The sequence below is a fragment of the Oncorhynchus tshawytscha genome, linkage group LG08 (genome assembly GCF_018296145.1).
Source record: "Oncorhynchus tshawytscha isolate Ot180627B linkage group LG08, Otsh_v2.0, whole genome shotgun sequence".
NCBI classification, from domain to species: domain Eukaryota; kingdom Metazoa; phylum Chordata; class Actinopteri; order Salmoniformes; family Salmonidae; genus Oncorhynchus; species Oncorhynchus tshawytscha.
Genome location: NC_056436.1, coordinates 67557278 through 67571082, shown reverse-complemented (window position 1 = coordinate 67571082; position 13805 = coordinate 67557278). Strand labels below are relative to the sequence as shown.

General features: G+C 43.5%; 1 protein-coding gene across 1 annotated transcript; it reads left to right on the top strand.

The window, feature by feature from the left end:
- Window positions 1–733: 733 nt before the first annotated feature.
- Window positions 734–13575, top strand: slc26a2 (solute carrier family 26 member 2). The gene is made up of 5 exons (XM_024429012.2): window positions 734–833; window positions 3787–3879; window positions 10089–10701; window positions 11749–12488; window positions 12665–13575. The coding sequence occupies exons 3-5, from the start codon at window positions 10105–10107 to the stop codon at window positions 13476–13478; spliced, it is 2151 nt and encodes a 716-aa protein (XP_024284780.1). The 5' UTR covers window positions 734–833; window positions 3787–3879; window positions 10089–10104; the 3' UTR covers window positions 13479–13575.
- The last annotated feature ends 230 nt before the right edge of the window (window positions 13576–13805 follow it).

Below are 13805 nucleotides of genomic sequence, written 5' to 3'. Positions count from 1 at the left end.
ATTGTTATATTAAATTCGTCACAGATGAACAGGTGAAGCCATATTGATTCGGTCAAAGCATTTACCGGGGCATTCAAAACATTGGATACTGTACGACCAATCTGTTGTTGAAAATGTATGATATTGTCCAACCATTATACCAGTATCTGAAAGTAAGATATCATACCAAACCGGTAAAGGCATACTGGTGCAATCAAGACGTAGGATACTATACATCCTACTATTTGTACAACAACTATTCCATTGGGATTCTAATGTAATATAACACAATTTAACATAACCTCGTAAATAATCATACTATTTATTGGTGTGGAATAAAGATTAAACCTTAAACTGAAATAGCCTATTTCTTCCTTATGGCATTATCCTATAATACTAAATGGTGAGCACTCGTGTTTACGTACAGAAAAATCCGAAATGCTCTGATACCAGGTTGCACCCAACTGTGGCATGTCAAAGTTACACTTCATGCCATTTGGTTGCACTAAAGAGAAGTCGTTGCATCACTATATAGTTTCTCAACTCGACACATCATCAGTGATATACGGTGTGATATATGGTGTGATATATGGTGTGATGTTTTCTGACTGTTTTCTTCCTAGATTCAGAAGAGAATGCTACTCTTTTTAGAGAATTTGAGAACTTGTGTGCGTGTGCTGTCACGTGAAAGGGGTTTCCAGTAGCATATCATGTGATTGGGGCGTTCGGGTTGGGCTTCAAACGTCATTACGTACACGCGCCGAGCGCTACAAATCTCCGGCTGAACGATACAAAAAGTATCCAATGATTTTGTTACTAATAACTTGATAAATGGAGAGCAGTAACAGTCTCAGGTGAGTAATGTTCTGCAATTGAATAGACCGAATTAATAGTAACCGAAGAGAATGATTTGTTAGATATGTGCGTGCATGTTGTCTAAACTGCTGTCAACAAAGTACTGTACAGTAGGCAACCTGGTGATGTACACGTTGACAACCTGTTCACAATGGTCCTCATTCATAACCCAATGTAACCTAAATTTGCCGTAATATAAGTTATTGACAAATATTTTAGGCTATTTCATATTTAGCTATAACAACTTTATAACAAATACTTTCTTGACTTCATCGATTAGGCCTACATATATTTTTTTATGAGGTTAATGTCGTTTAAACCATTATGTACAGGGTTAAAAAGAGTAACGTTAGGTCTAATTATATCTGAAGACAGTAGGACTATCAAAAAAGATGGCACATGCACTGTAGTGGAAATAGTACCAAGTTGTCATACTTGAGTAAAAGTATAGATACCTTAATAGAAAGGTAGTAAGTAAAAGTGAAAGTCAGCCAGTAAAATACTACTTGAGTAAAAGTCTAAAAGGTTTGAAGTATATTGAAATAAGTTTCAAAAGTACATGTAATTGCTCAAATATACTTAAGTATCAAAATTAAAAGTAAAAGTATAAAATCACTTAAAATTCCTTATATTAATCAAAGCAGATGGAACCATTTTCTTGTTTTTAAAATGTATGATAGCCAGGGGAACACTCAGAGATTATTTACAAAATAGTAATTTGTGTTTAGTTAGTCTGCCAGGCCAGAGGCAGTAGGGGTGACCACGTGTTGGCTTGGTAAGTGCATGAATTTGACAGTTTTCCTGTCCTGCTAAGCATTCAAAATGTAACGAGTACTATTGGTTGTCAGGGAAAATGTATGGAGTAAAAGTACAATATTTTCTTTAGGAATGTAGTGAGGTAAAAGTAGTCAAACATAAATAGTAAAGTAAAGTACAGATACCATAAAAAATGACTTAAGTAGTACTTTAAAGTATTTCTACTTAAGTACTTTACACCACTGCATATGCATGACATGCACTTTTGCCTTGCTATAGCTATGTAGACTAGCTACTATAGGCAATACCACATATGACTTTCTCTCAGTCGGTCTGTTGCATGACGCATTAATCCTATAGATCGGTGCTTTATCTATGCCCTATATGCACAGTGACAGTCATTACCGTTACTGTATGCATTAGTGATGAGTGGGTTGACTCATAACCGGGGGGCGAGCGGGTTTAGGGTCATGAAATAGTCTATTGTGTGGATGAAGGGCAGATGGGTGGTGGGCTGGTTGAATGAAAATAAAATAATAAGTCAAAAATCCATAACAATTATAATTCTTGTGCAATTTATATCTATATCGTCTACGTGCGCCATCGCGCTCATGTTGATTTTGTCCACCCACATCAGACGCGATCAGGACATGCAGAATGAAGTATCAAAATAAACTCTGAACCAACTCTATTCATTTGCGGATAGGTCGAAAACTATTAAACATTTATGGCAATAGCTGGCTAGCTTGCTGTTGCTAGCTAATTTATCCTGGGACATAAACATTGAGTTGTTATTTTAACTGAAATGCACATGGTCCTCTACTCCGACAATGAATCCACAGATAAAAGGGTAACGTTAAACAGAGTTAGTTTCTAGTAATCTCTCCTCATTCAGGCTTCTTCATCTTCTTTGGACGTTATATGGCGGTTGGCAACCAACTGGAGTGTGGACCTCAGTTCATCTTTCTATCACCCACGTGGGTATGTGCTCCTAAAAACCAATGAGGAGATGGGAGAGGCGGGACTTGCAGCGCGTCAAGCATCACAAGCAGAACCAATTTCTATTTTAGCAACTGGTAACGCAGACGCTTGTTGACGTGCGCGAGCAGTGTGGGTGCAATGATTGAATAACATGTATGTGTAAATTTATCTTGCAACGCTCGTGCACGTGATGCAAGCGGTGTAGTCAGCATGTAACACGGAACCCAAACCGGCTGCGCGCGTGCGCTATCGTGCGCTATCATGCATAATTTTTGTTTGTTTCCCCACACCAAACACGATCACGACACGCAGGTTAAAATATCAAAACAGACTGAACCAATGACATTAATTTGTGGACAGGTCGAAAAGCATTAAACATGTATGGCAATTTAGCTAGTTAGCTTGCACTTGCTAGCTAACGTTAATTTGTCCTATTTAGCTAGCTTGCTGTTGCTAGCTAATTTGTCCTGGGATATAAACATTGAGTTGTTATTTTACCTGAAATGCACAAGGACCTCTACTCCGACAATTAATCCACACATAAAACGGCCAACCGAATCGTTTCTAGTCATCTCTCCTCCTTCCAGGCTTTTTCATTGTTTAACTTATATGGTGATCCATCTAAACTTTCATTGTATTACCACGACTACCGGCAAAACAGTTCGTCTTTCAATCACCCAAGTGGGTATAACCAATGAGGAGATGCACGTGGGTACCTACTTCTATAAACCGATCCGGGTCAGAAATAGGAAGGAGTTCTGTTTTAGCCCTTGGCGTTGCAGACGCTCGTTGGCGTGCGCAGGCACTGTGGGTGCAATAATTGAATAACATGGATTTCTAAATTTATTTTGCGAATCTCGCGCACGCGACGTGTCCGGTCTGGTCAGCATGTAAGGCTAAACTTTACGGCCTAAACTGTACACGCCCCAAATAGCCTACACGGCCATCACCAAATGCTTTTAGGAAGTGGCAGAAAGTTAACATCGAACCACGAAGGCTAAAAGGACAATGTCGGAGTTTAATTCAATAAGATAAAAGCTGCGAAATGGAGAGTTGAAAATAAGAGAAGGGAGGGCCAGAAAAGTCATGTTTGGAAAAGACTTAGATGAAGTAGTAAAAGACGATGATAGCATGTTATGTGTGATGATTGTGAGGCACTATATGACCCCTCTACGGAAATATGAAACTCACGTGTTCTCCATTTTTCTATTTTAGGATCCCCACGTGTCACGCGTCTGAAGGTAACCTGGTAATGGGGCCGAAAAATGTATGGAAGTGAATAGGGCATTTCCACGTCAAGATATACGGGTAATTCCTGAGCTTTCTTAATATCTCTCAAGTATAGGGACAGACACTTCAAAACATTCTTCCTTTTGATTACATTTCAGTTTTCCCATGTATGAATCTGTTATTCATTGTGTTTCTATGGGCTAATAGCAGTAAAGCCAAATTCAATGTTTCATCAATATATAGTACAAATATAGAAATTGAATGAGTAGGTGTGTCCAAACTTTGACTGGTACTGTGTACACACCTACTCATTCAAAGTTTTTTCTTTATTTGTACTATTTTCTACATTGTAGAGTAATAGTGAAGACATAAAACTATGAAATAACACATACTGTATGGAAACATGTTGTAACCAAAAATGTGTTAAACAAATGAAAACATTTTAGATTTTAGATTCTTCAAAGTAGCCATCCCTTTTCTTGATGACAGCTTTGCACACTCTTGGCATTCTCTCAACCAGCTTCACCTGGAATGCTTTTCCAACAGTCTTGAAGGAGTTCCCACATATGCTGAGCACTTGTTGGCTGTTTTTCCTTCACTCTGTGGTCCAACTCATCCCGAACCATCCCAAATGGGTTCAGGTCAGGTGATTGTGGAGGCCCGGTCATATGATGCAGCACTGCATCACTCTCTTTCTTGATCAAATAGCCCTTACACAGCATTAGGCGTGTTGGGTCATTGTCCTGTTGAAAAACAAATGATTGTCCCACTCAGCGCAAACCAGATGGGATGGCGTATCGCTGCAGAATGCTGTGGTAGCCATGCTGGTTAAGTGTGCCTTGCATTCTAAATAAATCACCTACAGTGTCACCAGCGAAGCACCATCGCACCTCATCCTCCAGGCTTCACGGTGGGAACCACACACACAGAGATTCCCGTTCACCTACTCTGCGTCTCACCAGCTTCACATGGAATGCTTTTCCAACAGTCTTGAAGGAGTTCCCACATATGCTGAGCACTTGTTGGCTGTTTTTCCTTCACTCTGTGGTCCAACTCATCCCAAACCATCTCAATTAGGTTGAGATCAGGTGATTGTGGAGGCCAGGTCATCTGATGCAGCACTCAATCACTCTCCTTGTTGGTCAAATAGCCCTTACACAGACTAGAGGTGTGTTTTGGGTCATAGTCCTGTTGAAAAACAAATGATAGTCCCGCTAAGTGCAAACCAGATGGGATGGCTTATCGCTGCAGAATGATGGGGTAGCCATGCTGATTAAGTGTGCCTTGAATTCTAAGTAAATCACAGACAGTGTTACCAGCAAAGCACTCCCACACAATCACACCTCCTCCTCCATGCTTCACAGTGGGAACCACACATACGAAGATCAACCATTCACCTACTCTGCGTCTCACAAAGGCACGGTGGTAGGACCAAAAAAATCACACCATCACACCTCCTCCAGGCTTGACGGTGGGAACCACACATGCGGAGATCATCTGTTCACCTACTCTGCATCTCACAAAGAAACGTTGGTTGGAACCAAAAATCAAACATTTGGACTCATCAGACCAAAGGACAGATTTCCACCGGTCTAATGTCCATTGCTCATGTTTCTTGGCCCAAGCAAGTCTCTTCTTCTTATTAGTTTCCTTAGTGTCCTTGCAGTAATTTGACCATGAAGGCCTGATTCATAGTCTCCTCTGAAGAGTTGATGTTGAGATGTGTCTGTTACCTGAACTCTATGAAGCATTTATTTGGGCTGAAATCTGAGGTGCAGTTAACTCTAATGAACTTATCCTCTGCAGCAGAGGTAACTCTGGGTCTTCCTTTCCTGTGACGGTCCTCATGAGAGCCAGTTTCATCATAGTGCTTGATGGTTTTTGCGACTGCACTTGAAGAAACTTTCAAAGTTCTTGAAATTTTCCGGATTGACTGACCTTCATGTCTTAAAGTAATGATGGACTGTCATTTCTCTGGACTGTCGTTTCAGCTTATTTGAGCTGTTCTTGCCATAATATGGACTTGGTCTTTTACCAAATAAGGCTATCTTCTGTATACCACCCTACCTTGTCCCAACACAACTGATTGTCTCAAACGCATTAAGAAGGAAAGAAATTCCACAAATTAACTTTTAACAAGGCACACCTGTTAATTGAAATGCATTCCAGGTGTTTACCTCATGGAGATGGTTGAGAGAATGCCAAGAGTGTGCAAAGCTGTCATCAAGGCAAATGGTAGCTACTGTGAAGAATCTCAAATATAAAATCTATTTTCATATGTTTAACACTTTTTTTGGTTACTAAATGATTCGATATGTGTTATTTAATAGATTTGAAGTCTTCACTATTATTCTACAATGTAGAAAATAGTAAAAATAAAGAAAAACCCTTGAATGCGTAGGTGTGTCCAAACTTTTGACTGATACTGTATATATATATTTTTATACCTGCAGGGGTTCTAAAATTCAAAATAAATAGCTAACGTATCATTGGTATGACCTTCTTAAAACAAATCCATATGTAAGCTTAGTAGTAGTTACCATACCTGCAAAATCACGTTGCTGTCACGCCTGGAGAATTTTGTATTGCATAAATGGTTTGAATGGTCCGCTGGCTCCCAATGGCAAGATTTTGAATGGATGTTACATTTCAAGAACCCTCCCCCACATGCCCGTTGGTGCTACGTGTTATGTTCGTCACTGTTTTTAGACCGGGAAGGACACATTTTGCAGAGTTGTTCTGCATTTTAGTTTTGCAACATTGCAGAAAATGGAAGAAAACCTGGAGGTAAAACGTAATTCTGTTTTGTCAGAAATGTACTCTATACACAAAATCGACATATTGTACATCACACAGGAGGCTGCTAAGGGGAGGACGACTCATAATAATTGCCGGAACGCAGCAAATGGAATGGCATCAAACATATTGAAGCCATGTATTTGATACCATTCCACCTAGTCTTTACCACACGCCTGTTCTCCCCAATTAAGGTGCCACCAACCTCCTGTGGTACATCAACATATTTTGATGGGGTTTTAATCTGTGATTTCCTGTCCATCCTCACCATAGACTGTAAAAATAATCGTCATACACTGTTGCACCTACTACACTAATCTTGTGAGCGCTATTGGAGCTCCACCAAAGTAAGGCATTTGATGGGTTTGACGTGGAGTGAGGCGTCGCTGATTTACACATGGTCTCCACCCCTATTTAGCTATTTTTATGAACTTCCCTAGGCTTACCCGTATTAAGGAAGCCTGGTTCTCAATGAGGCTAGCTTAGTAGAAACCCAGCCCAGATCTTTAGACTCTAGGCGGGGGGGATACAGGTGCCGATAAGAGGCTCAGACTGGTCTCTGCCTGGGGCCTCCAAATCACAAGGTCCGCCCCTGTCGACAGTCACAAGACAGGGACTTCAAATAGGCCGCAGCAACAACTGCTTCCTGGGCGCCGATGACGTGGATGTCGATTAAGGCAGCCCCCCACACCTCTCTGATTCAGAGGGGTTGGGATAAATGCGGAAGACACATTTCAGTTGAATAACAGGTCAAGGGAACTGTAGCCAACTGTTCAGATGGGTTAAATGGAAACTGAAATGTGCACACTGACTGTAGGTCTATAACCTCTCACAGAGCCAGAATATTAACTCCTGAAGGATGAAGCATTTCTTGCAGTAAAATGATGCACTAAATGTGGGATAAATCTGAACTTGGGAACAAGGGTGGAGAAATATATTTTCTTTCAGCATCTTGAGAGAATATGAATGTGCAGTTAGAGAGCACCTCTACAGACGCTATCTTTATCAGCATCATTAAATCTGATAGTGAATTTCAACCACATTAAATATGCATCCAAGCCGAACTGAAATCTTAAATGTGTTGGGTCATTTTCACAGCTTTCTATTTCCTTACAAACTGATGCCATTTGGATATTTTGCACAGAATATATATATATATATATATATATATATATATATATATATATATATATATATATATATATATATATATATATATATATATATATATATATATATATATATAAAAGCGATAAACATCTCTCCCCTCGATAGAAGCAGAGATGACAGAGAAACGTTACCCATGTCAACTAGATTGAAGCATTCATTATATCGATTTATGACATTCGGTTAGCAAGGGTTAGCAAGGGTTTATTTAGTCTCCTAGGGCAACATATAATGACAAAAGAGAAGCTGCATGTATCTAATTATAGATAAATTGGCTAACAAACAGCCCACTAAAATGTTGAAAATTATAAGCAGGAACATATCTAAATCAGGCACTCAAACAATCGTTCCGCTGTAGCCTACATGCTAATTTTCTATATTTCGGTGAGGACCTCCGATTTTCACTTAAACACAGTTAGGCGGTTGTGGATGGGTTATTAGCATTTGCGGGCAGGTGCGGGTCAACAAACAGCTGACCCGAGCACCGCTAGTATGTCTTTATGGCTACAGCCTAACATCCTCGTTGCTATTTCATCTCCAGGAAGTGGAACTCCAATATTTGCACAGTCAATCATTTTCCAAATTGTTATGGCAAACACTCCCGCACCCAACCATTGCCTTTGACAGAAAAAGGCACACACCAGAGAGATTTTAGGTTGTGAAAGACAAATTATAACTTATGTTATAACGTTCCTGTTACTGTGCAATGTAATGCAACTAAACCTACATCATTAACACTCAAAGTATAGTAGGGTAACAATGAATACTTAGAATACTTGTTACACTGTACTGTACTTACAGAGTTATTACACAAGTAACTTGTTCCATTTTCTGGATATGACATGTCAAGAGTATATTGAGAACACTGGTAAGTAAATGAGTTGTCAATAACCCTGTGACGCCAAACGTCTTGGCCCTTTCTGTTTTCTCTGTAGTTATTGATCGTTGGAGTCAGTTGATTATAACTGTCAAGTTTGGTGACATGATGTCAACGACTGATTAGGTAGCCTAGAAGTTGCCGGCCGATAGCCTAGCGGTTAGAGCAGGGTTCCCCAACTGAATCATATCGTCAGGTAGCCTAGCGGTGGGCGGCCGATAGCCTAGCGGTTAGAGCAGGGTTCCCCAACTGAATCATATCGTCAGGTAGCCTAGCGGTGGGCGGCCGATAGCCTAGCGGTTAGAGCAGGGTTCCCCAACTGAATCATATTGTCAGGTAGCCTAGTGGTGGGCGGCCGATAGCCTAGCGGTTATAGCAGGGTTCCCCAACCAGCGGGCTGGTTGTTTTATTTGGTTTGTGATTATGTTCTGGCCCCTCGACCATCCACTCAACAAAAAATCGGTCCGTGGCTGAATCTAGTGATGATCCCTGGGTTAGAACGTTGTGCCGGTAATCAAAAGGTTGCTAGTTCAAATCACAGAGCCTACTAGGTGAAAAATCTGTCGATCTGCCCTTGAGCAAGGCACTTAACCCTAATTGCTCCAGGGTTGCCGTCAATAATGGCTGGTCCATGCCATGACCCCACTCTCTGAAGGTGTGTCAGGGGGAGTGGGATATGCAAAAAACACATTTTCATTTCACACCACACACTTTTACATGTTACGCACTTGTATATGTGTGAAACAGGGCAAATACAGCACCCACTATTTGACATTAGGATTAAATATCAGCTTGGTTAACAGTTGCCATCTTTAATCTTAAGAGTCGAATCTAAGTAACATAATAAAAAGATCAAAATCTGTCAGTTTAAGCTAGAGATATCACCTTAAACTGGGCTGTGTCTCAATCCACCACATCTGCCTATGTCGGCCTTCCGCATCTGCGGTGGAAGGTGGCGGAGCTACAGCGGTGTTTGTCTGACCATGAGACATCCAAAAATCGGTCTTCTCACAAAACATTTGTAGTTTCTGAACAGTTTAGCCTACAAAACTATTATGAAAGGGGAGACTCTCGAATACAAGGGTATTCACTGTTTGCTCTATGACCCCTACAAGTGTCATGGGACTCATCTGAAGTCGGTGACGCTGATGTGCCAACTTCTGTCTGTAGGGTCCAAACTATTTGAGCTACAACCTAACCTCACTATGGAAAGGTTAGAGTGTCACGAAAACGATGGTGTTTAACGTTTTGCTCTACGACCCCCACAAGTGTCACGGGATTGGTCTGGAGGTAACTCATACAAACGAATAGAAGTATGGAGGTAGTTTTGTGCCAAAAATTTAAAAAAATATATATGATATGACCACCTTAAAACAATTCCATATGTTAGATTAGTACCGCCGCTCCCAACGACTGACTTTTTAACTGTCTTTCTTTCTGTGTAAAGTGAAGGGGGGCCTGCTATGATGGCTCAAGAGTACTGCTGTGCCTCAGCAGATGAGGGAGCAGAGAGCGGCCCACACGTCCCATTCGTGCTGGAGAGAAGGGAGAAGGAGGAGGAAAACTGGAGGACAGCCGTTTCTCACCAACTGAAAAAGCAGTGCACATGCAGCTCAGAGCGAGCCAAAGCCCAGGTTCTAGGGTTCGTCCCCATCCTAAAATGGCTGCCACGCTACCAGCTCAAAGACTGGATCCTGGGTGACGTCATGTCAGGGTTGATAGTGGGCATCCTGCTGGTGCCCCAGTCCATTGCCTATTCTCTGCTGGCAGGCCAGGACCCTATCTATGGCCTCTACACCTCCTTCTTCTCCAGCATCATCTACACCCTGCTGGGCACCTCACGCCACATATCTGTGGGCATCTTCGGGGTGCTGTGCCTGCTGGTGGGCCAGGTGGTGGACAGGGAGTTGGCACTGGCAGGGTACATCACAGAGAGTATCAGGAACAACGCTACCCTGGGACTGGGCATGGGGAACAGCACCGCAGGGCCAGTCTGTGATAGGAGCTGCTATGCCATCATGGTGGGGACCACAGTCACATTTACAGCAGGGGTCTACCAGGTAAATGTGTGTAGAGAGGGAATGGTGTAATGTCTCGTGTTGAAAATCAATGACAAACATAATTAATTCATGTTATAACAGGTTGATTGTCATTGGCCCTTACTGTTTTTCTAGAGCCGTTACTCCCTCTCAGTTTTTCTAGAGCCGTTACTCCCTCTCAGTTTTTCTAGAGCCGTTACACCCGCTCAGTTTTTCTAGAGCCGTTACTCCCGCTCAGTTTTTCTAGAGCCGTTACACCCTCTCAGTTTTTCTAGAGCCGTTACTCCCGCTCAGTTTTTCTAGAGCCGTTACTCCCGCTCAGTTTTTCTAGAGCCGTTACACCCTCTCAGTTTTTCTAGAGCCGTTACTCCCGCTCAGATTTTCTAGAGCCGTTACTCCCGCTCTGTTTCTCTAGAGCCGTTACGCCCTCTCTGTTTTTCTAGAGCCGTTACGCCCTCTCTGTTTTTCTAGAGCCGTTACTCCCTCTCCGTTTTTCTAGAGCCGTTACTCCCTCTCTGTTTTTCTAGAGCCGTTACTCCCTCTCTGTTTTTCTAGAGCCGTTACGCCCTCTCTGTTTTTCTAGAGCCGTTACTCCCTCTCAGTTTTTCTAGAGCCGTTACTCCCGCTCAGTTTTTCTAGAGCCGTTACTCCCTCTCTGTTTTTCTAGAGCCGTTACTCCCGCTCAGTTTTTCTAGAGCCGTTACTCCCTCTCAGTTTTTCTAGAGCCGTTACTCCCGCTCAGTTTTTCTAGAGCCGTTACTCCCTCTCAGTTTTTCTAGAGCCGTTACTCCCGCTCAGTTTTTCTAGAGCCGTTACTCCCTCTGTTTTTCTAGAGCCGTTACTCCCGCTCAGTTTTTCTAGAGCCTTTACTCCCTTTCTGTTTTTCTAGAGCCGTTACTCCCGCTCAGTTTTTCTAGAGCCGTTACGCCCTCTCTGTTTTTCTAGAGCCGTTACTCCCTCTCTGTTTTTCTAGAGCTGTTACTCCCTCTCTGTTTTTCTAGAGCCGTTACTCCCTCTCTGTTTTTCTAGAGCCGTTACTCCCTCTCTGTTTTCACTCTGTGGTTTTAGGTGTTGATGGGCCTCCTGCAGGTGGGCTTTGTATCCGTGTACCTGTCAGACTCCCTCCTGAGCGGCTTCGCCACGGGGGCCTCTCTCACCATCCTGACCTCTCAGGTCAAGTACCTCCTGGGACTGGAGCTGCCCCGCGCCCAGGGCTGGGGTTCCCTCGTGAAGACCTGGGTCAACCTTTTCCAGAACCTGGACCAGACCAACCTCTGTGACCTGGTCACCAGCATGGTGTGCCTGGCGGTGCTGGTCCCCACCAAAGAACTCAACGACCGCTTCAAGGCCAAGCTCAAAGCCCCCATCCCCTTCGAGCTGTTTGTTGTCATCGCTGCCACTCTGGCCTCCCACTTCGGCCACTTCGAGGAGGAGTACGGCTCGAAAGTGGCCGGCGCCATCCCCACGGGCTTCCTGCCCCCCCAGCTCCCGTCCTGGTCTCTGATCCCCAACGTGGCGGTAGATGCCTTCTCCATAGCCATTGTGGGCTTTGCCATCACTGTCTCCCTGTCTGAGATGTTTGCCAAGAAGCACGGCTACATGGTGGATCCCAACCAGGAGATGTACGCCATAGGCTTCTGTAACATCCTGCCCTCCTTCTTTCGCTGCTTCACCACCAGCGCTGCTCTGACCAAGACCCTGGTGAAGGAGTCTACAGGCTGCCAGACTCAGATGTCTGGCCTGGTCACAGCCCTAGTGCTGCTGCTGGTGCTGCTGGTCATTTCCCCCCTCTTCTACTCTCTGCAGAGGTAAGATCATGCTATTCTCTGTGTAACACTTAGCTTTACTATATATGTTCATCTCATGAGATCTAAACCTCCACTACACATAGTTTGCTCGTATTGAAAATGTTTGCCAGAAAATAATGTTCCACCTGATTTGATGATGACTTTATTGACTTGCTGTGTTTCCATGTCTTCTCCAGGTGTGTGCTAGCAGTGATCATCTTGGTGAATCTCCGGGGAGCATTGCTTAAGTTCACAGACGTCCCGCGGATGTGGCGTGTGAACCGCTTGGACACCGCCATCTGGCTGGTGACCATGGCAACCTCAGCGTTGATAAACACCGAGCTAGGCCTGCTGGTGGGGGTTATGGTCTCAGCCTTCTGTGTGTTGGGCCGCACCCAGAGAGCCCAGGCCTTAGAGCTGGGCCGGGCTGGCCATCGGGAGCTTTATGAGGATCTGGCCTCCTACAAGGGCCTGCAGTCCCAGCCTGGAGTGGCCATCTTCCGCTACGAGGCGCCCATCTACTACGCCAACCAGACCCTGTTCAAGAAGGCCCTGTACCGCTGCCTGGGCCTGGATCCCGTCAAGGAGAAGGCCCGGCGCAGGAAGCTGGAGAAACATAGGAGAAAGCAAGAAGAAGTAGCCATGATGACAGGAGGGGAGGGCGGGACTAAGGGTAAAGAGAAAGAGTTGACCACCACCACCACCACCAAAGTCTTCCTACCAAATCAAGTCAACTTCCACTCTGTGGTGATAGACTGCAGCCCGGTGCTGTTCCTGGACACAGCAGGGGTCAATGCGTTGAAGGAGGTGTATAAGGATTATAAGGAGAATGGGGTACAGGTGTTCCTGGCCCAGTGTAATACCTCAGTACTGGAGTCACTGAACAGAGGTGGTTACTACCCAGAGAAGGGTATGGGAGAAAAGGAAAGAGTGTTTTTCACCATCAGCGATGCCATCCTCTATGCACAGAGCCTCTCATCTCAGAATGGTGACTGTGACACGTCCTGTTAACAAGAGCTTTAAAGATTGTACAGTGCCTTCGGAATGTATTCAGACCCCTTAACTTTAACCACATTTTGTTACATTACAGCCTTATTCTAAAATGGATTACATAAATACAAATCCTCAGCAATCTACACACAATACACCATAATGACAAAGCAAAAACTGTTTTTTAGAAATTCTAGCAAATGTATTAAAATTATTAAACAGATATACCTTATTTACATAAGTATTCAGACCCTTTGCTATGAGACTCGAAATTGAACTCAGGTGCATCCTGCTTCCATTGATTGATCCATTGTTTTGGAAAGGCGCACATCTGTCTATATAAGGTCC

Bases quoted from the DNA above. Each gene is read 5' to 3' on its own strand.
- slc26a2 (XM_024429012.2), top strand. From the start codon at position 10,105: ATGATGGCTCAAGAGTACTGCTGTGCCTCAGCAGATGAGGGAGCAGAG. The intron at 10,702-11,748 runs GTAAATGTGTGT...CTGTGGTTTTAG, and splicing joins TTACAGCAGGGGTCTACCAG to GTGTTGATGGGCCTCCTGCA. The intron at 12,489-12,664 runs GTAAGATCATGC...TGTCTTCTCCAG, and splicing joins CTCTTCTACTCTCTGCAGAG to GTGTGTGCTAGCAGTGATCA.